The sequence below is a fragment of the Xiphophorus hellerii genome, chromosome 5, assembly GCF_003331165.1.
Source record: "Xiphophorus hellerii strain 12219 chromosome 5, Xiphophorus_hellerii-4.1, whole genome shotgun sequence".
In the NCBI taxonomy this organism is placed as follows: domain Eukaryota; kingdom Metazoa; phylum Chordata; class Actinopteri; order Cyprinodontiformes; family Poeciliidae; genus Xiphophorus; species Xiphophorus hellerii.
The window spans coordinates 3834123-3857445 of record NC_045676.1 but is presented as its reverse complement, the minus strand read 5'-3'; the positions used below and the strand labels follow the sequence as shown (position 1 = coordinate 3857445).

Below are 23323 nucleotides of genomic sequence, written 5' to 3'. Positions count from 1 at the left end.
TCATAATTTCCTGTTAAAACAACACACTCTTTCACAAATAAAGGGAAAACGACTTTCATGCTTTGTAGCATACAGTAGACAGAATAATTTGGGACGCATTAACTATATAGTACGGGTTACGACCATGAAAATGCTGACATTTTGCTGCATAAAATCCTACTCCTAGTTCAGCAGAAGCTTCTTTCTCCATTGACTTTTACATCCTTGGCATTAAATACACAATTTATTTATGCTGGCTTTTTTTGTTGTTGTTGTCTTGCTTACTGTTTGTACCGCAATAAATTTCACATTCTCTCAGATTGTTGTTCTGAATAAGATGAATTTCCAATCATAGTTAACCACAGCCATCTTTCTTTTCTCCTGCAGATAATTCAAAAAATCTTCAGCCGTCAGGCGCTGTCGTGGACACTCCTCCACACCCATCTTTAGTTAATATGGTCGGCCCGGTACCGTCTTTGCTGGGCGTCGTCCCTCCTCCATACCAGCCGGTCAGCGTGCGACACCTAGACTCTCAGTCCAGCTCAGAGGACCCGCAGGATTACCTGTGGCTCGCCAACTGTGAGAGCAAAAAGCCTGAAACCTACAGGTGACACTGATTGTCTAAATGTTTGATTTTGATTTATTTCAAACAGGTTTTTGAAAACAAGAAAACAAGCAATCAGTAGGACAGAGAAAACATCTGCATACATAACCAAGAACAAAATTATTTTTCTTACCAATACTTTTCTGTTCGAAAAGGAGTAGGAAGACGTGAACACTTATTTAATCCTACCATGTTTAAAAAACCATGTTATAATATTTATGTGCTTGTTCAATGTACTGAGCTAAAGAGCCAACAAATAAATTATATTACATAGACAAAATGTAATATAAACTAACTCTCAAAAGACAAGACAATCTATGGCTAATAATAATAATAATAATACCACTAATAACAATTGTAAATAACAACCGGACATACAGTAAGATGTCAAAACAATTACCAACCTCTGGCCAATGTTCATATATAAATTATTCTTAATCTATTCTGAAATAATAAATAAAAGGGAGTGTGTGTGGGTGTGTGGGTGTGTGTGTGTGTGTGTGTGTGTGTGTGTGATGCCTCTGCAGGCTGGGGAATTATGGAAAAGTCTGGATTTGGGGAACAATACAATATTCAATTTTTTCTACATTATTTATTCCATTTTCCATAAGATTAAAATCTGAATTTCTTTAAGAACAAAATGCGTACTATTCCCACACTTTAATGCAATTCCAAAAATTTTAAAAACATAAAAAATGTAATTTGAATGTGATTTACTTAAAATAAAAAAAACTAACCCATAATCACATTGCTGCTAAAATGACAGTGATTATTATAGTTGTAACAAGACCCTTCATACCTTTTATGTATTTTGATTTTTAACACATAAACTACAAGAACGTATGAAATAAACTCCCACTAAATTTAGTATTGAATATTATACTCTAATGCTGCTGAAAACCCTGAAATCAGCTGCTTAACACCTACTTGTAGCTTGACAATTGTTTTAAAACAATCTTGCATAAATAAGAGTGGTGGCTGTGTTTGCTTTTTAACTTTAGCTACATTTGTTGCTCTTGTAAACAATTGAAAATGTATTTGCCTTCTTTAAGTCAGACAAATAACTCTACACTTTCTCTGGCATCTCATTCAAACAAGGTGACAGTAAGACAAAAACATTTTGAAATTGTGAAACTATCCTTTGTCTTGTCTAGAATATTTTTAAACTGGAACGAAAAATCTAGAAATTTGGAAAATATTAGAAATATATTAAAAATCCATCTGAATTATTCAATGTGAGGTTCACCTTGACCCTTTCAGTTTTCTAACTTCACTGCTGCTCTCTTCCTCCTTCCTGCTGGATGGTGTTTGTAGCTCAGTGGACTGTCAGGCCCCACTGGAGGGCTATCAGGAATATTTGCTCCTGGAGGAGTGTGAGAGCAGGACTCTACCTCCACAGACTAGTGTGTGAGTGGCCAGAACCCGACTGGACCTGCCTGCCTGCCTGCCTGTGTAGAGTGCTGAACGTTTGTGAATCACAGGAATGCAAATCACTTTATTCATCACTCTAAATGAAAATGGGTGATATTAATGCTGGATTTTGAAACGTTTTTCTTATTATGTTTTTATAACCCACTTTGAGATTAAAATGTTCTCAACTTGTTTTTGCCTGCATATTAAGCTACCCAGGGGTTTTTTCCCATTACTTTTGTTCACTATGCACGGTGTCCACACATTCTGAAAAAGTCTTAAATTCATGAATGTAAAATTAAGGCCTTAAATTTTGTAATGGCAGGACAAAATAAACATATTTTTGACTTTTCATCAGGTAACACTTTATCATCAGCCTCGAGTCACTTTATTCTGTGAATGAAGGCAGTTCAGGCTACCGCTAACTAGCTGCTAAGATACTTTTGCTAGCTAGCTAGTTAGCTTTTTCTCCGACTGTCATGGGGAAGTGCAAATTTATTGCCAGAATGGCAGTAAATTTGTCTTCAACCCAAGTTTTGTTTTTTTATTTCAAAAGGGCCAGTATATTACAGACAAATGAACAAGCCTCTCCAATCAAAAAGAGAATTTTAGTGATAATAAAAAAGCACTTCTTTTATTTAAAAAAAACTTTGGCTTTTTACCAGAGAGTAAAGTTTACTACAATACAAACAATACTAAAAAAGCAGAATGAAAATAAGAATTACTTCATCAGTGCCTTCATATTTGATCTACAAGCCAAAATTTTAAGTTTGTTGATAATGTTTAAAAGACTGATTTGTTCTTGATTTAAATTGTTAAAAGGATTGTCATTTCTGTTGTGATACACCTCTTAAATTTAATTTATAATGGTCTTAAAAAGACTTAAATTTAAGTTGCAGAAACCCTGCTATGTGATGCACAAAGTAATACTAATATAATGAAAGTTGCCAAAGTAGTTGATTAAATATAGCTTTGTCATTAACTCTGCCTGCCGGAGTGGTGTGAAGGTTTTTTGTGACTGTGTGGGTTTTCTGCTCCTCTAAGTGAAGTGTGTTCTGTTCTCAGAGCCCAGGCAGAGTACTCCAAGTCTACCTCTTCAGAGACGGACCTGAATGACAACCTCCCATCCCACCGCACGCCCCCATCCGCCACCTCCTTACCCAAACACACCTCGCACAACGGCTTCTTCCCACAGCACCAGCCTCCAGCTTCCGCTCCTTCCTTCTACGACTCGCCTCCCTCACGCGGCACCTCCACCTCGTCCGACGCTGGCATCTATCACCTCCCTCGCAGCTACTCGCAGGACACGGTGCTGCTCCCGAAGTCTGCCACCTCCCCGCCGACCAACCCGGACGGCGGGGACGAATCTGGACTTTACGTCTTCAACATACCACTGAGGAAGACGTCATTCGTGGAGTCGCACATGCGGAATCTTTCCGTCAGCTACGACATCCCTCCCACGCCCGGCGCCAACTCCACCTACCAGGTCCCCCGCACGATGTCGACGTCGACGGGTGTCGGAGGCTCGGAGGGCGGGGGCGATGTCGTCCCCCCTCCCAGACCGCCCAAACCTTCACTCAGCTCCACCTCAGGGCTCCCGCCGCCCCCCGCTGAGCGCTCGCCTACGGACACCTACTGCGTGCCTCGCTCGGCCTCGGAGACGGACGGAAATTACTGCGTGCCGACGAGCGCCGGGAGCAAGGCTCTACGCAGCAACACGATCGGCACGATGGACTGTTCACGGCTCCGCAAAGGTTTGTGCTCAAGGTCTTACAAAAAGTGTTTACAGCCCTTTTGCACATTTAGATATTTAACCACCACAAAATTTGTAATATTTTACTGGGATTTCAATAGGGATGTTCCAATCCTCCTTTTTTACTTTCAGTTATGTTTTAGTAGTAAAGAAATAAAATCTAAGAAGTCCATCAAAATAGGAGATTGTGGTTGGATATGATAGGGTTTTGTTATGAGCAACTGATGGAGAAAAATTTTCTTTTTAAGTAGACGGAGAAGCAAATGAAAGGAACTTTCATTGAAACAGAGCAAAAGAATTTACCACTCATTGTTCCCCCTAGTGGTGAAAAAAGTCAATGCTAAAGTTAAACCCCAGGTTATTTTAGTAAAATCTTGTAAGAAACTTTGGAGAAAGCAGAAAAATATCCTGGATTAGTCAAGTTTTTGACTTTATGTAACCGGAGCTGCAAGCATGTTTTCTTACATGTGACTGAGCCAAGACATTATTTCCAAAATGATTCTCTTCTTTTTGTTTCCTTATCTACTGACGAAGGAACCAAAGTAAATAAATATAAAACCGATTCCTTTAAAAAAAGTATTCCCAGCATGTGTGCCAGTAACTGGGACAGTGGTGAGTCTGTTGATAATAAATAACAAAGATGTTCTTCACACTAAATGCGATTCAAAAATTTTCAATGAGATTTCCTGCTGCGATAAAATGTTTTTTATAGATTTTTACACGTCTTCATGCAGACACCACTTGAAATGTTTGTTCACTTCTTCACTTACTGTAACTATTATTTGAAGCTGGAAATCTTGATTGTCTTTTAAGCATTCCCTTACTTAAAAACATGGATGAGAATGCTAATACTGTTTAGAGTCTTGGCAGGTTAGTAATAAAGGACATGTTTTACCCTTTGTTTATTTACTTATTTATTTTTTTTACAGATTTTGGATCACAGGACTTCTATGACATTCCCAGATCATTCTCCTCAGACAAAAGCTGTTCGTTTGACTTCAATGAAAGCTTCAACAGCTACTTTGTAAGTGTTTCTCATAGAGATATTAGTTTATTCAACTTTTATAGAAAACAAAGGTTGTGGCTTACAGCAAAGTATTCAAGGCTCCACATTTCATTGTTCTATACACAAGTAAAAGTTTATCAGCTTACTAATTAATGGAAACACAGTTAGAGTAATGTGACTTGAATCCTGTGCCCCTAAATCTAGAAAGGTCAATCTTGCTTTCATCAGGCCATAAGATGATGCACCTTTTTTCTTTAGGCCAGTTAATGTCCGCCATGACAAGCTTTAACATCAGCATTTTTTTAAAAATGTGACTTTGTGGGATTCTTCTAATTGTTTCAGGACTCACAGGTAACTGTAGATCTTCTTTTATCACCTGGAGCTGATCATTGGCTAAGTATTTGCCATTTTGGCTCTCCTTTGATCCACGGGTTTTCTGTTTCCATCAACATCCTTCTGGCTTTGGTTTCCATTTTAAAGCATTTGGGATCATTTTTCCGAGCGGTTGATCATTTTCGCTGTTTTTTGACTTTTTAAATTTATTTTCTTTATGTTTTCCCCTTTCAAATCGAAGTTTTGATCAAATTGTGCTGTTCTGAATAATAGCAGCCATTTTCAGAGGAAGTCAAACTGTTTGAGTCCTTTAATTCACATGTGGACGTTACTATTTAAACAAACATTATTCAATCACACACAATCAGGAGAAAGCATGTAATGACCGTTGGCTCTGTTTGTTTTCTACCTTACAGATAGTAAATATTTGCCTGGTAGAAATATAATTCCTGCTAAAGACAGTGATTGGTCTGATTGGTTGAACACAACTCTATAAATCTCTGAAAGAATCATCCAATAATCACAGAGGTAGGCCTGTCGCAATAAATTTTGCTGGAGGATAAATTGTCACAGAAGTTATTGTGATAAACGATAATATTGTTCTTTTGAGACCATTTTCAAGTAACCTTATGGCAATGGCAGAATAATGCAAGAACACTCAAACAATAAACTTTAAATTCTAATGAGTATTCAACAGTGGAACTGGAAGACTTTTTAAAAATCCAAAATCAATAAACAAAACAACAGAAACAACAAATAAAATGAATTAAGTCTATAAACATCTATAAGTCTTCAGAAAAGAGAAAAACAATAAATCATGCAAATGCTTGTTTTAATTTATCATGTGATTAATTGATTTGTTGCTTATTGGGACAGGCCTACACAGAGGTAGCAGGGTCTCTGAGCCGGTTTCTGATTTCTCTGACTCAAGATGTGAACCAGTCGTAGAAGCACATCTTAGTCTCAAAAGCCACATCTGTTCTTCGCTCCTCAGAAGAGCAAAGGGATGATGCCGCTGAGCAGCCACTCTATGGAGGAGGTGGAGCAGAACTACGTCCCCATGAGCGCCAATTCGCCGTCGCATCACCACTCGGGCAGTTTGTCCGAGCCAATGCACGAAACGAACTATGTCCCCATGACTCCCAGCACCATGGAGTTCTCCTCCCTGGGAAAACAGGTGCCCCCGCCCGCCCACATGGGCTTCCGCTCCAGTCCGAAGACCCCGCCCCGCCGGCCGGTGCCCAACGAGTGCCAGCCCCCGCCTGTGGACCGAAACCTCAAGCCTGATCGTAAAGGTGAGACCTCAGCCTGTGTGCATGCACTCGTAGTTGTGATTTCTCCTGGATGTTGTTGCTTCATAGAGATGTTTATCAAACTAACACTACAGCTGGTAATGCTTTGTGTCACACTCAGCTACTGGTTCATGGTCACAGAACTGTCTAATAAATAGAGATGCACCAATCTGATATTCTGTATATGTATCTGTACCGATATTAGAGAAAAAGTCTAGATCAAGCATCAGTGACAATGTGCCTGGTCTATTGGGCAGATCTATTCAGTCTAATTCTATGCCTTGTACTCTGAGCAACGTTATGATATTTTACATTGTATTAAGAATTCATAATTGCATTTTATCAACCATTTAAAAAGAGGATGGTTGCAGTTTATTTTTACAAATTTGAGCAAGGTAGCCAACCTGTTTTTGTCAGTTTCTGTTTCTTTATTATTTATGTTTTATTTGCTGTTCTACTCCTATTTGCACTGACTGAACAAATTTAAGTTGTTTCTAGATGTTTGGCCAAACTTGCGAAGTTATTGGTGTATTTTAGTGTGCAGAGTTATCAAAAAAGTTATCAAATAAGTTTGTAATTCAGCATATTTATGTCTGTCTTTTAAAAAACCGTTTTAAGTGAATTCAGCACTGCTTTTCTGTATCGGATCAGTATCGGCCAATATTAAACCTCAGATATCGGTATCGGAAGTGAAAAAAGTGGATCGGTGCATCCCTACTTCTAACTTTCACAGTAAAGTCATCTTTGCTCTGCAGATGTCGTTGGTAGGAAGAGAAATTCCTCACTTTGTGTCTGGATCATTAAATACCAACTTCTTCTTCTGCATGCATGTCCCCAAGCAGGCTGGTGAATTACTTTCCTGCTAGCCACATCTTTTTATTAAAGTTTTAACCCCTTGTCAAAAGCTCAATACACTTAAGCTTCTGAGAGACCCTGCAAGGCGCTTTTTAGAAGGCTTGTCATAATGCCACGGAGCAACCAAAGGCTGGAGAGATCACCTCCATCCTCTTTTGTTCTCTTTATTTCAATTGAGTCCTTTGATTAGACCTGATAGCGAAGGGGATTCTGACTCTGGGATCAGCGAAGGAGAGAGCAGTGAAGGGAAGAAGAGACAAAGTGAATTGAAGACTGACAAAAAACATCACACAGGCCTAATCAAAAGCCATGGCTGTAATTGTCACAGCTGAAAATTAGGCTGGTTCATGCCAGCTAACATTTCCCAATTAGGAGTTTTTCCTTACTTATGCTCTTTGAACCAGACAGCCCAACACTTCACTGGGGATTTTTCAGAGATGTGACAAGGTAAAGTCATTAAGTAAGAAAAGTCTTTTATGCTCCAAATAATTTAATGCTTCAGCTCCGCAGCTGTGAGATGATCAGATTTGACTGAAAATGTAACTTTTACATTTCTTTAAAACATCAAACATGGTCAGTATTTTATGATAAAATTCACTTGTTGCTACTTTATTTTGGTATTGATAATTTTTACTTTTTTTTTTTTTTTTACTAAAGTAGATTTTAATCTTGTACTTTTTCAAATATCTTAAGCTGCGAAAACTAATTGATACATTTTCATATTTGAAGTAGTTGCATCTGATTAGAAACAGCACGGCAAAATAAAAAGTTTTAAATAACATAGTAATACACATAATATGTTCAACTCTTTCAACCAGAGTAGGATTAATTGTTCCATTTCTATTTTACATAAAAACAACAATTAGTCCAATTGGAAAAATTTTTGCGATATTACTGTGATGTTTTTACTTAACATCACACAGAGAGAAACTCATACTGACCCATGCTTATTAGTAATTGACTTCTTGTTTTCCCAGGTTATAATTATGACGTGACTCAGAGTAATGTTTTTCTGAGCCACTCCTCAAAACTGGAAAAACTGGAGAGCATGGCATTATAGAAGCAGATATTTGTTGCTCGTCCAAATTTGTCCGTATCTACAGTAAGAGCTGAACCAACAGTCAAAAATCAACAAAAGCCCAGTTATGTTGCCCTCATGCACAGTGGAGAGGATTTTGAAAGGAGGCTAAACGTTCATGTTTACAGCACTTCCAGATATTATTTTCATATGTTAATATATAAAAGGCTGCAACTAATAATTGTTTTAGTGATTGATTAATCTATCGACTATTTTGACAATCAGATAAAAAAATTGACACATTTAGCAGATTTTTCATTTAACCAATTAAACCTTTTTTAAAGAATCTTAGATAAACATTAAATGATGCAAATAATTTAATTCCTTTTCTAAATAGGTAATAAAATGTTTATTTTCAGCATATCATTTCTTTAATGAACGCTTTTGTAGCAAAGGATGTATGTGCAACTAGAAAATGTGCTTTTCATAATGTGAAAAGCTTAGCCCTCCTGCTTGACTTAACATCATTATGGTGAAGGGCTAATTGTTGACAAATTTTTTCAATTAACTGATTAATAATTGGGTAGCAAAAGGTGATTAATTGAAGATTTTATTTAACAGAATTCTAACCAGGTGAAGATAAAAGTTTGCTAGTAAAGTTTTGGGTTGAACATATTTTCAAAGTTTTTTTTTAATTTAATCTTAAATCCAAAATGTATATATTTTTGTACAGTTTTGGCTGAATACGTTTTTCTTGCAGCAAGTGGCTTTTTTGGAGACAGTATACTCTAGTTATCGATTAATCGATGACTAAATTAGTTGTTGGTTATTTCAACAATCGATTAATACAATTTGTTGTTTCAGCTATAAATATATTCATATTAGACACAAGGCTAAAACAAGTTAACTGATGCATTTATTCGGGCATTGAGCATAAAAATACCAGCTTAAATTCTTACTGGTTATTATAATTTTATTATCAGCCATGAGAAATAGTTTTTTCTGTCTATAAATCCCCACCTGTCCATTTATCCTCCTTTCTCCAAGGATTCAACAGGAATTCAGTGCCAGCGGAATTTCTATGTAATTCCATCAAAAACATTTGAAACTGTAGCTCTGTTTAAATCACCCCACCCTTCCAGAAATGTTCTGCTCGGTGTGTTGAAGTGAAATCCTCCTAGTTTTCTAACATTGCACTTCACCCTGCTGCAGAGCTGTGTGTTGTTCTTCTCAACATGACCTGATTTCTCCGTGTACTCGTCCACACAGCCAATCGTGCATGCACAGCTGTGATGTCAGTCTTTGTGTGGGAAGCCGTGCTGCATGGAGTGAGTTGCATGTCGGGTAGTTTGGTCCCGCTGTTGTCATGACAATTGCTCTCTTGATTTGTGCTGCTGGAAAATAAATAAATGGTTGTGAGTGAGGGCGACGCTTCACTGTGCAGCAAAGTTATGTCTTTTGTTTTGCATGGCAGAATATTTCTTACTTTAGGGCTTACTTGTTGTGATCACCCCCTTTTTTATATAATGAGCAAAGTCTTCTTTCACCAATCAGGTCAGAGTCCTAAAATAATAAGAGCAAAGGTTGTCGGTTTAGAGCGAACCGACTCTCAAACCGTAGGTGAATTCCCGAGGGGACGACGCAAGGGTACGTACACGCCATCGAACTGTTTGTGTGTCTGAAACTTCTTTGACCTCTGCATACAACACTTCATCCATCTGCATGCTTTTAGAGTTAAATTGTGGGATCTTTCCTCTTATCATCTAGGGGTTTGATTCAGAGAAATGTCACTTTGATTGACTAATCCAGTCTAACTTAAAATGTTTGCAGGATATTCTTGGAATGTGGTCTTCATTCACTTTGGATTTCATGTGTTCCACAAAATACTCCCTAACATTACGTTTTAGCCCAATCAAATACTAACATTTTTGTTTAAAAATTACATTTTGTTGACACAAAACACATTAACAGACAACAATCAGATTTTTATTGGTACTAAAACACATGCATGCTTTTGGAAAATAACAGATAGCTCTGCAGGAGGAAACTGAACAAAGATATGATCTTAGAGAGGAAGCCATGCATGGCCATCATTTTCACTCACATGCCTTTATATACATGGTTTCTATTCCAGCATAAGAGAGTGAGAGTAAAAATGTTATGATCTGATCATAACATCTGATTTAATCAGACTTACAAAAAATATACTAATGTGCAAATTGTGGTAAAATGGAAAAAATGTAAAACATTGCAAAATAAATTTTAAGCAGAAGAAACAAATAAGACATTAGAACAACAAAGTTTGAGTACAACAAGAGGTCTCACTTTGACAAATTGTAGGTCTGTGTCTGGTTTATTTTTGGTTGTAACATGTTTGTACTTCATGGAGTGAAGTTATTTGCACTGGGTCAAGTTTAGAGAAACTTTACTGCAAGAGTAGCGATACTTTATAACATTTCTCAAGTAAATATGAAATATATGGTGCTGTAACGCAGTGGTCCCCAACCTTTTTATCACAACGGACCGGTCAAGGCTTGGCAATTTTACTGCGGCCCCAGGGGACTGGTGGGAAGGAGGTCACATGACACAATTTTACATTTTTTTGTCCCGATTTTCCCCTAATGACAATCTTAGACGGTTCCGAGTTCTAAGATTGTCGCTTGTGATAATCGTACGATTATCCTGTCAGTGTGGAACGTCGGACCGATCCCGTCTAACATCGGGCATATTCAACATGTTTGATTGTCTTGGCCCTTTTATCGCAGCGTGCGGGGTTTTCCCTGACGCAACCTGTTGAATGTGACTGGGAGTCAATCAGAAAGCGCGGTGACGTAAGCACGGTGGGGAATCCCAAACAGCTGACGTGGCGCAACCGAGAGTCCGGTTTAGTGCGTAAGTGCAGCACATAGAGCTGCTGCTCCTGCAGTCTTTCATCCAACGTTTTTCTTTTTGTTACGTCTTTTATCGCTTAAAACGAGTCTACAAACTATCACTACTGCTTCTACATTGTCGGACATGTTTGTTGCTCTAAATTCACGTATGGTATGTTGGGGTTTTACGGGATTTTCTTCAGGAATCGGGATGTTCAGGAGTGAAATCGGTTCTTGTGTGGTGTGTTGCTCCTGCCGTGTGGCTGGACACACGAACCGATCGAACCTGTTGGACTTTTATCGGCTCTGTGGTCACAGAGGTTTGGAAAATCAGCCGACAATCCTTAAATCGTGCCGTGTGAACCAGACCTAAAGAGCCTCTGTTCTCGTCTCGACCACTGCCCTAACTCTCTCTGGTCTCTATGGTAACGTTTACATATCCCTTCAAAATAAGATACAGATGTGCCACTAAAACGAACATTTTACTTTCATGAAAGTTTTAACTCATGATAATGACAAATTAATGGGAGCCCTGCGCTTGTTTCTCTGCAACGAGACGCTCCCGTCTGGGAGAATGAAGGGAAACAATAACTCCCAGAGTGACGCACAGGGTATTCATGGTCTCTAAGTAGTGAAGCAGTTTGAAGCTTCATTGCCTCATTAACAGCCGGTCACCGCATGTCATGCAGAGCTTGGAATGTGGGAATCACCTACCGGGATAAATCCATCCTCCTGTCTCTTCTCTGGGCCTTTTCCCATTTGCAAAGAAACTTTCCAAAGAATCTGATCTGTTTCTTACTCATTTTGCTGCTTGTGGGCTCAATGTTGGCGCACAAGACATAACCGAGAGAATCCGGTTAAAGGATTTTCAAAATAAAAGCTCTTCCAGACTCACATAATACATAAAACAGAAATATTTAACTATTTCTTGTGCTGCCCGGTACCAATTGGGTTGGGGACCACTGCTGTAACATACTCCTGAAAGTACTTCTTGAAAAAAAAAAAAAAAAGTTACGTAAATGTTACTGCTTACATTTACCCTCTACACAGCTAATCTAATTGTAATGTATTGTAATTTGACATTTCTTTTTTATGGTGACAAAAAAAAGAATAAAGGTAAACTTTTAATGAATATGTATGCAATATTCATAGATTTATACTGTGATGCAGATTGCAAACAGATATATTGCACCTCTGCTCTAATTAAAAGGTTCTTCAACAAAGCTTTAGTTTAAGGGGGTGTACTATGATACATTTTACATTCCCCCACTATTTTATTCCCATTCCTGATGTGGGATACTGTTACCATAGCGATAATTTGTTTTTGTGCTGGATTGATGAGGAACAGGGACTGAAAGGTGTGCATTTGTTTGGTTTAGGAAGACCTGCACCATTAGAGATCAAACCACTACCAGAATGGGAGGAGCCCTGCACACCTGTCCGCTCACCTGTCACACGCTCATTTGCTAGAGAGTAAGTATCTAAGATGTTTGACATTAGTTTTTATTTTACATAGTTTTACATTTTGCTAACACCAAAGGGCATGTTCTCACTGCTCTGCTCTCCTCTGCCACTCTAACACCAAAAGAAAACACTTTGTCCATCTTACTTTTTAAACACAGAATCCAGCTTCCATGAGTTAAACAGAGCCTAGTGAGAACGTGCCCTTTTATTTTAGTGGATCACTAAAGAAGTAAACTCTAACACTGTATGCATTACTGTAGTTACTGTTTGACCAAAGTAGCACTGCTCATACAAACAGGATCCTGGATCTGCCTCCAAGCTGCTTCACATTGAAGTCAGTCAGAGATGAGGTCTACATCTGTGCTTTTATTTGGTGCATTTGCTTCAAAGTTGGTGTGTAAACATTGTGAATGCTGCCCAGTCTCTCTAGGTTTCCAATGCCGGCGAGACCCTCGTCAGTGCATAGCACGGCCTCCAGCACTGACTCCGAAGACATTGCAGAGAATTATGTAGAAATGGACCCTAATTTACCTACAGACGAACCAGTATGTAACACACATTTATTCTCTGAATCCAAAAACATGCTTTAGAAGTTTTGCTTTAAATAAAATAAACTTTAATTATAAAATCTGCAGAAAACTTTGCTTTTTATTGTTTATATAATGGAGTAAACATAAAGTAACGACCTCTGCAGATATTTTTTTACGCCTGCTCCATTAAAGCAGCTGGAATTTTAGCAAGACTTTGAGAATGAATTGCTACGTCAAAATATTTATAGAAAACATCAAGACATTAAGAAATGTATTCTCCCACATGGTAATAGTGAGTGTGGATAAAACACCAACTCCTGCAGATGGACTCCTCGCCACCTTGACTCTTTTCTTTGCAGTTTCCTTTTGCCCTCCTCTGCCTTCTTTTCACCTTATTTGTCTTTTACTTTTACAGATATTTTCAGTTTTATTGTTCAATTATGAAGCAAAATGAAACCAAATATGAAATAATGCTGAAACATTCAGAGAACTACACCCAGTGCCTTGCAGAAGTAACCAACTTTTCAATATTTCCATAATTTGTTGCATTACACCAACAAACTTCAATTATTTAATTTGGATTTTATGCTTTTTTAAAATTTTATTTTATTTCATGTGGAAGACGAACGCAAAGTAGCACAACAAAGTGAAAAATGATAAATAGGTTTTAATGTTTTTTTGTTTGTTTTTTTTTTTTACAAATGGAAATCTAAAGATTTTCAGACCCTCTGAGTCAATAACCTCCAAAGCCATAAAGTAGCAAGGTATTATCAAAGTCGTAGCTGAGTTATTGATGCACATCTACTAACTTCAATCAGATTGGATGACTTAATTTTTTTGTCTTGACACAGATTCTCATTTTGATTCATGTCCAGAGTTTGAAGAGGCCTTTTTTTCCCTTTTTTTTACCCACACCTCTTCATGGATATTAGCGTATTTTTCTGTGGAAATTATTTGAGAATATTTCACATACTTTTGCAGAGCTAATCTAAAATATTCTTAAGAAAAGGGAACTGAGGAACTTGCTTACAGAATGCTATCTGACACATTATTGGCCGACATTTCCAGAGCAGCCAATCTCTGGACGTTAATTTGTAAAATAAATTATAACCATGCATCATTGTCTTGTTCATCTCACAATTATTCACGACTCTGTGTTGGTTATGAACTCCCAGTAACAGATTAAAGTTTGTGGTTTCAAAATGTGGAAAACTCTTAGGAAAAGAAGCACTTTTTAAACGCTCTAGAGGTGGATAACCACGCCTTAACATTACTGTTTTGGTTTTTGCTTTGCTATTCTCAGACATTTTTTTGCTGTTAACAGTTTTTTACTTGCTTTGATACCGTTTGCTGTCTTGTTGCTCTTTCATCACTCAGTTCATTTCCTCCCTTCTCTAGTTTCCCACTTCCTCGGCTTCCTCCGGCTCTGGCTTCAACCATTTTCTTTATCCTGCATTCTTGGTCTTAACCATCTGCTTTTCTTTTTTTTCCCTTCGTTCTTTGCTACTTCCACCCCTTCTTACGTTCTGTAGAGAGGAGTCCTTCTACTGCACAGTCCCCATCACCCCTGTAAAGAGGGAGGTGGAGGAACCTGACACCATAGAGGAGGTGAGCAGGGTTAGGCATGAATGGCTTGCCCTGTCAGAACACCAGAGGTTTTTGGGGGGGCTTTTCAGGTGTTGCAATCAGATCACAAAGAAATCTGCACAGATTTAGCCATGCTGTCGTCACTTTCCAGTCAGTGTGGCCAGAATACTGAGGAGTTTGGGGGAATTTTGTAAGGGTTTCTAGATATCTTCCACCACTTTCTTTAATAGTTATGTTCTAGTTTTGTCTCATCCTAGATCTAATGTTTCCACCGTACTTGTAGTGCAGAATTAACGCTACGTTTAGACCCAACATGTGTTTGAGTTGTCACAAAACCACAATTCTTTTTTCTTTTGTTTTATCAGTATAAATACACTGAATAAAAGACACATTCAACTTTTTTCTCACTTTCTGAAGTTAAATCCAAACAAACTTTTCTTGCTTTAGGTTATTTAGAATTATCAAAATTATTTCTATTTTTAAATATCAGAAAACCTTTTTTGTCACTTCAAACATTAATCTGCATGAGTAACAGGGAGCCTGGGTATTTTTAATTTTGCAAGATTTTACAAAGTCCTGGAAAGGCCTAGACTTTCCAGCTGGGTCTTGAAGGTGGGGCATTAAAAAGGACCTATTATGCAAAATTCACATTTTGGAAGTTTTTGTACTTCCATTTTGGTATCTACTGCGTTTAAAACAGGCCAAGCTCTTAAAAAATATGAAATAAATAAACATTTACCATTCAGAAACCACTTGTTGGATTGTTGTTGTTTGTGCAGGAGGTTCTACTTCTGCTTTTCAGAGTTGTACAGTTGTGTAATTGCGCATCTGTTTGCAGCCATTTTCACGTGTGAGTTTAAATGTTGAGTTGGGGGGGCATGGCCAGCAATCAATCAATCAATCAATCAATCAAATTTTATTTGTATAGCACATTTCAGCAGCAAGGCATTTCAAAGTGCTTTACATCATAACAAACACAGAATCACAATGCAATATAGAATCAATCATTAAGTCAAGTTACATCAATAAATTTGTAATTGATTACATTTCAAATACAATTCTAAACAGGTGGGTTTTCAGTTGAGATTTAAAAGAAGTCAGTGTTTCAGCTGTTTTACAGTTTTCTGGAAGTTTGTTCCAAATTCGTGGTGCATAGATGCTGAAAGCTGCTTCTCCTCGTTTGGTTCTGGTTCTGGGGATGCAGAGCAGACCAGAACCGGAAGACCTGAGAGGTCTGGAAGGTTGATACAACAACAGCAGATCTTTAATGTATTGTGGTGCTAAGCCGTTCAGTGATTTATAAACTAACAACAGTATTTTAAAGTCTATTCTTTGAGCTACAGGGAGCCAGTGGAGGGACTTTAGAACTGGTGTTATGTGCTCTATCTTCCTGGTTTTAGTGAGAACGCGAGCAGCAGCATTCTGGATCAGCTGCAGCTGTTTGATTAATTTGTTGGACAGACCTGTGAAGACGCTGTTGCAATAATCAATACGACTGAAGATGAACGCATGGACGAGTTTCTCTAGATCTGGCTGAGACATTAGTCCTTTAATCCTGGAAATGTTCTTCAGGTGATAGAAGGCCGACTTTGTAACTGTCTTTATGTGGCTCTGGAGGTTCAGGTCAGAGTCCATCACTACTCCCAGGTTTCGGGCTGATCGCTGGTTTTCAGTTGTAATAACTGAAGCTGTGCATTGACTCTAGATCGTTCCTCTTTAGGTCCAAAAATAATAACTTCAGTTTTGTTTCTGTTCAGCTGGAGAAAGTTTTGGCACATCCACACATTTATCTGTTCTAAGCATCTGTTCAGTGATTGGATGGGCTCTGAGTCACCTGGTGACATCGTAATGTAGAGCTGTGTGTCATCTGCATAGTTATGGTAGCTAATATTATTTCCTGTTATAACCTGAGCTAGTGGGAGCATATAAATATTGAATAAAAGGGGTCCTAGGATTGAACCTTGGGGTACCCCACATGTGACCTTTGACCTCTTTGATGAAAAGTTTTCAATTGAAACAAAGAAATCCCTGTTCTTTATGTAGGATTCAAACCAGTTAAGCACTGGACCGGAGAGTCCGACCCAACTCTCCAGTTGATTCAGTAATATGTCATGGTCAACAGTGTCAAAAGCTGCACTGAGATCCAACAGAACCAGCACTGTGGTTCTGCCACAGTCCGTATTTATATGGATGTCAGCAGCAGCTTATTTGGATTTAAAGTGACAAGACATCCTAAAACAACTTCTTCTGAAAGGAGCTCAAATAGGCAGACTAAAATCTCACTGTCTAACAATGATTTTGTGCCCCCAAAAAAACAAAAACTATGCAATGAACATGGTTTGTGTAGCTCATGGACCTATTCTAACGTGTTTAAGGAAACATAACGGGTTGCCTTTAACACCGGTATACAATCTCCATCCAGTGTGAAGGTCTTGTTAAACGGTTCTTGCTAATTTATTGTTAAAATTGTGTCTTGATAAATCAGAACACCTTAAAAGTGAACAAACTGGCAACATTGGTTTTGCACCAGTTATGTTTTGTTAACTGGAATGAATCCTAAAGAATTTTGGGTTTTGTGACAACACATTAGTTCATTTGGATTTGAGCTTTTACTGTGTTTGGCGAGGACAAAACCAAACTTGTCCCGGCTCACGCAGATGATGAAGATGGCGGCACCATTGCCTGTGGATGGTGGGAGTAGCCCCATGGTGAAGCCCAAAGGAGATAAACAGGTGGAGTACTTGGATTTGGATCTTGAATCTGGCAAGTCTACCCCACCTCGGAAGGTAGGAGCTCCCCACCACCACGTTGTTTTTTGCGTTTTAGGAGCTTACATGTATTTATTTTCGGACCGCTTTGTGCTTTCTCAGATGAAAAACAATGGAACCGGCATTTCTGCATCAGACGAGCGTGTTGACTACGTGGTTGTGGACCAACAACGCACACAAGCCCTGAAGAGCACCAGGGAGGCATGGAGTGAAGACCGCGTATTCACAGAGACAGATACCCTCTCCAAAGCACCCAAATGAGCCCGTTCCAGACCACCAACCCACCTTCTGAACCTCCAGGCTGCCGGGCCTGGGACGCTTTCCACAGAACGAGAGCCGGTGGCTCATCTGACGTCAGGCCCAGCAGAAGGCGTGTGTCCGTCTGCTCGCGCGACGCGGGCCATGAATAAGCTTTATGCCCCATGAAAGCAGGCATATGAACTGAACTTGTCTTTCTGAGGTTTGACTTAAACAGACTATGAACTTTAAACATTCACTGCCTTCGATGAGGATTAAGGGCTGTTTTTCCACTCGTCTGTCCCGACACCTGTTGGCTAATCCAGCGTTAACATTTCCTTTCGTTGTAAAGCTGTTAGGCGTTGCTTTTGAGGTGTAAATGAAATCCCATGACAACATAATCACGACTCCTTGCGAATGCAACTGTACTAAATAGCAGCGCAGGTTTAACAGTGTTGAATTTTCAGTTTCTGGTGTTTTTATCTGGGGGAGGTTTTATTCCACGCTATTTTTACTTTTTAATGTACGCCAAATGTAGCGCCTTGCAAAAATATTCACACCCGGAGAACTTTTCCACATCCTGTCAGGCTAAACCACAAACCTGAAAGTATTTTTTATTGAGTTTTTATGTGGTAAACCAACACAAATTAGTGCATAATTGTGGAGCGGAAAGAAAATGAGCTTTTGATCTCTGCTGTCTTGTTTTCGACCTGTGAGTTTTTGAGGCTGGCCATGTTTTGGTAGTTTTGCAGCTGCTTAGTTGAGCATTGAATAATGCTTATTAATGGGAAATTACACTATTACTTAATCCTGCAAACCTCTGAACCTCCTCTGATGTTCTCTAATAAACCTCCTTAAATACGAATTTAGTTTTTCCTGATGGCAAGTTGTTGCTCCGGATGTATCATGTACAGGAAATTGAGTGAGTTGAGGTTCTCAGTTTGATACTCATTCCTCCGAATAAAATGTTTGCCAAGTCAGTGTGAGCGCAGCTGTGTTGTGGAGGGAAGTCCTGAAAGTGTGGAGTCCAAATGCACTCCACACTTTTCTGATTTTTTGTGTAAAAAAATTTTTTTAAACCATGTTCCGCTTCACAATTATGCATTACATCGTTGCAGTCTATTATATAAAATTCCAGTAAAATACCCTCCAATCTGTTGTAGCAATCTGACAAAATGTGAAAAGATTTAGACGTCTGAATATTTTTGCAAAGCATCGTAGATCAGATCAGCCTCACGTCGACTCCAAGCAGGGTCCAGAGTTGATGCGTTAAACCCGGATCCCGTATGATGGACCGATTCTTGGAATTCAAAGGCAGTCGAACATAACCAAGTGCTAAAAGTAAGCTTTAGATTTACTTAAGTTTTAATCACTGAATCCGATCAGATTTCCATTTGTTCTGTAAGTGGGAAAGTTTCTGTCTGTTTCTGGAAGTGAAAAACTGTACAGAAGTGTTTTGTGTATATAGACAGGAAAAAAAGTGTCCTTTTTATTTGTATGAAATCTCCACCGTGTTTTTGACTCGAAGGTATTCGGATTCTGCAGGGTGGAATTCTTTACCGGTCTTCGATGGTTTTCAGGATTGTGATTTAATGAATGATGACTGAGTTTTTAAAGAGTGTGACAAGTTTTCTATAAGTTATGCAAAGGCATTACAGCGGGGTCACAGAGAGAAAATCAGGTACTTATTTTTTTTTTTTTTATAAATGTACACTAATGCAACTTTCCTTCTCTAATTTATTTCTGGAGTAATTTCATCGTGTCGACGTCATGACCGGTTTTCGCTCAGTATTCTTGATTCAAATGGAGGAACATTAGCTGGAGTTTAGTTTGACATCCGCTGAGAAATTAGTCAGAAATCCATTTCTCCTTTCTCTTCTGCTCGTCTTTCTGCTCGTGAGTTTAATTTATTTTAAACTGAACTGGCACAAAGTTTTGAGAAATTGACTGCCTCAACTAGATAGCTCTAAAACAGCTGAAATATTCTGCCTCCATACATCTGGCTTTACTAAGCCCATCATCATCATCTCTCCCTGAGAAATCCCAAGCATGTTGCTACCATAAAATCAAACTGTTGCTGTAAATAGTTTGCCATCAGCTGTATTAACACATATCTCTTAAAAGACCTACCTACAGAGTCATTTTCTTTTGACTTCCGTCTTTCCTTGTTGCAGGTTCTTTGTGATGCAGGCTGCAGAACTGATGATGTTTTCTAACGAATCTCAAGTGAAAATTAAAATTTGAAAACTGAACTAATAAAAACCATCATCTTACCTCTGGTTTGTCGTTTGTTTTTTTTTAGCACAGCATTCAGTAAACATTAAATCTCTGCATACTTTTACTACTTTAAGGCCCTTGATGTGATAGACCAAAACAGAGCAGTGCATACAACTGACATAAATATGCCAAATTAAAACAATTTTATTTATTTTTTTTCCCCACTGTCTTAAGTTAAATCAGACTGATAAATCTTGTTTCAGGTCAGTTAGAATGACCTCAATTATTTCTAGTGAAATTCCACAATAAAGGGAGAAAATGTCAGATTTATTAATGCCTTAAAATTCAAAAGTTTACATCCATTTCCTCAGTATTTGCTAGCATTGCCTTTGAACTTTGACCCACTGTGTTGCCCGAGCTTTTACTTCCTGGCTGATGCCTTTAGATGTTGCGTTAATATTTCCACATAATCTATTGTCGTGGCATCTATTTTGTGAAGTGCACCAGTTCCTCCTGCAGCAAAACGGTCCCACAACATGATGCTGCCACCCCCATACTTCACAGTTGAGATAGTTTAAATAGTAATTGCTCATCTAATTGTTTGTTTTTGCTTCATAGAAATGAAAATCTGAAAAGATCCTGACTCAATATTTTGATACTTTCACTAATGACATATCAGTCAAAGCTGTAGCAAGGAAATATACCTTAATTTCTTTAATGTCACGCTGAGTTATGTCAAACGGGTGATTTTATATATATATTTTAAATATAAGTGGGATTTACTGCCACTGATTTAGTTGTCAATTATTTATATGTAGAGAAAATGATCCAACCTACCAAACAACAAATAAGATTGAATCTGTTTAAATAAACCTCCAGTGTAGTTTCACTTACCTTACACTTTATAGCAGTTGTTGCATGGCAATATACAGATTTCTGTCTCTTTACACTTTAAAGCACATTCCTATATTAAAATCTCACTTTTGGTTCAGTGAATTTGAAATGCTTCCCTTGCTGACCACTGGATGGAGCTGTTGCTTGTTGTTCCCGGTTTGCCTCCTCTGTTCTCTTCCTCACGGCCGTTCAGCGCTGAGTTATTCCCACCTCCTTCAGTCTAAATGTTTGCAGGCCAGGCTGCTGCTAGATGCTTTTTAGTAGCTTTTCCAGAAACGATAATTACCAATGTTCTTTACTTTAAATGTTCAACGGGCAAAATTGAATTTTAAAGCAAGCAACCTGAAAAAAAAACCCACTTCATTTTTAATTATTCTTTTCACCAGGAGTCATGTATTTCTGCTTTAATATTATTCATCTGACTAATACCTCATAACATAATTACTTATTTAAATAAGAATAACATAAAAAAGACCTCCAGATTGTGCTGCTGGAAATTGACTAGGGCTGAAACAATTAATTGAATTAATTGTGAATAATCAATTTTTGAAATAATTGTCAACTAAGTGGCATTTTTAGCTTCACCTGGTTCAAATTCAGTTAAAAAAGTCTCCTATTAAGCAACTTTTGATACCAATATCCAAAAATAACCAACAGATGGTATTTTTAGCTGCAGATGCATCCTGATCAAGCCTTTCAAAAAAAGAAGGCTGTTATTGCATTTTTAAAATTCAATAGTAATTTAATTATTTGCATCTTTTAATGTATTTCAAATATTGTGGAAAAAGGTTTAAGTGGTTGAATTAAAAATCTGCAATTGTGCCATTTTTTTTAAATCTGAGTAATCAATTACACATCAAAATAATCCGTAGAATAATAAATTACCAAAATAATTGTTAGTTGCAGCCCTATAATTGACACCCATTCCTTTAAGGAAATTATCTTGTTTTATTTTTTTTTTTTAAATAAAGATTTATGTCAATTTCTTGGTTTTACTTGATCAATAACTCCCTGTACTGGCTAATTATCAAGGATTTATGGATAAATCGTATCTCCCTGTATAAAACCCACCATATGGGTTAACTGGCTTAATAACCATATATAGTCCTATGAATCTTTTGTACTCAGCACAATGAGGCATGCCCATATATGTAAATCTGCCATTTCCTTACACTATAAGCATGAATCCTCCTAATCACTCTGCAAACACCTCCATTAATGAAAATGTCACGCTTACCTTGGTGTTGTGCTGTAATTGCTGCTGGTTGCAAATGTTACTTCACGCTTTGTTCATCTGAAACTTGACATTTTTTTACGCACTTAACATTTTCATTTCAAACTTTCACGTTTTTCGCTGCTTTCACTGCCAAATGCATTGGAATTAGAACGCTTCTAATGTCATCATCTGCGCTCATGCAAAGGGTCCAACTGTTCAAACCACGGCTATTTTTTTTTTTTTACCTGATTCTTGACCGCCAGGACACGACGTGCATCCTGTTCCCCACCGGTTAACATTTTATCTAGATTGCCTCTTGCACTTAAGAACTCGTGATTCACTCATCCAACTTGTGAGGAAGCATCCCCACCTCTCCAACAGCAATGACTGAAATTCCAAGTCATTACTACATGCTGTTAGAGCCCTGCCAGCTCTTCTGTTTGTCATGCTTTTAGGCAAATGCAAAGCGTTTGGGAGACGCGTCAACAGCTTTTACTCACTGAAAACCTTTAAGCAGTTGTCTTGTAGAAGAATGAGCATCTCAATTGCTCTATGCGTGTGTGACAGCAAAGAGATGCTGAGCATTAAAACCCAGTTGGAGCCTGTCTGATTGCTGCATGCATACAGGGGTGCTACTTTGTACTGTCCAGTCTACATGCGGACAGTATAGATCACATGATTTACACAATTTACACATACATAAACATGCCGGATAGAAATTATTCTTCAGCCATATTTTTGGCGCCCCCCTGTGATGCTACAGGCGCCGTTTGCGTCGTCTGTAGCCCACACCCATTTTCACACCACTCCTAACTACGATGGCATATTAGTAATGCATAGTAATGCAACGTAATACGTAATGCATATTACGATGACATTGCAGATAGAAAAAAAAAAAGTAGTACATTTCTGCCAAAAAAAAAAAAAGAAAAGAAAAAAACAACTCAGAAATTTGAGATTAATCTGGAAATGTCCGAGTTTCAAAAGTTGGAAATTTGCTACAACAATATTATTAATCTCAAAATTTTGAAAGAAAAAACCCCGGAAATTTCAGTGGCAAAAGTAAAAAAACAAAACAAAACAAAAAAAACGCTTGGAAATTTCTGAGTTTTTTTTAAGTTGAAAGAAAAAAGGTTTTTTTCTTAATTTCAGAGATTAATCCCAAAATGTTCTTGTTTTTTCTAGAAAATCTTTGGATTTTGGAGCTCAGAAATTTCCTTTTTTTTCCCCTAGAAAACATTTGAGAATTATTTCAAAATTCCTGAGTTTTTTGGTTGAAATGTAACTCTT

General features: G+C 38.0%; 1 protein-coding gene and 1 long non-coding RNA gene across 13 annotated transcripts in view; both read left to right on the top strand.

Moving 5' to 3' along the window:
- gab1 (GRB2-associated binding protein 1) overlaps positions 1-19979 on the top strand; it is a 65715-nt gene extending 45736 nt beyond the window's left edge. For 7 of the 12 annotated variants that reach the window (XM_032562455.1, XM_032562456.1, XM_032562458.1 and 4 more), the window contains 11 exons: positions 367-586; positions 1898-1990; positions 3059-3747; positions 4676-4770; positions 5095-5103; positions 6080-6380; positions 9805-9897; positions 12500-12593; positions 13006-13129; positions 17359-17487; positions 17572-19979. In XM_032562455.1, coding sequence (XP_032418346.1) covers positions 367-586; positions 1898-1990; positions 3059-3747; positions 4676-4770; positions 5095-5103; positions 6080-6380; positions 9805-9897; positions 12500-12593; positions 13006-13129; positions 17359-17487; positions 17572-17730 — 2006 coding nt within the window. In that variant the 3' untranslated portion in view covers positions 17731-19979. The remainder of the gene's footprint in view (positions 1-366; positions 587-1897; positions 1991-3058; positions 3748-4675; positions 4771-5094; positions 5104-6079; positions 6381-9804; positions 9898-12499; positions 12594-13005; positions 13130-17358; positions 17488-17571) is intronic. The other 5 variants (XM_032562461.1, XM_032562452.1, XM_032562462.1 and 2 more) reach the window with 4 other exon arrangements.
- LOC116719779 (uncharacterized) lies at positions 9905-11623 on the top strand. The gene is made up of 2 exons (XR_004339264.1): positions 9905-11302; positions 11340-11623. It is a non-coding gene; the product is annotated as an uncharacterized LOC116719779 (long non-coding RNA).
- Positions 19980-23323: the final 3344 nt, after the last annotated feature.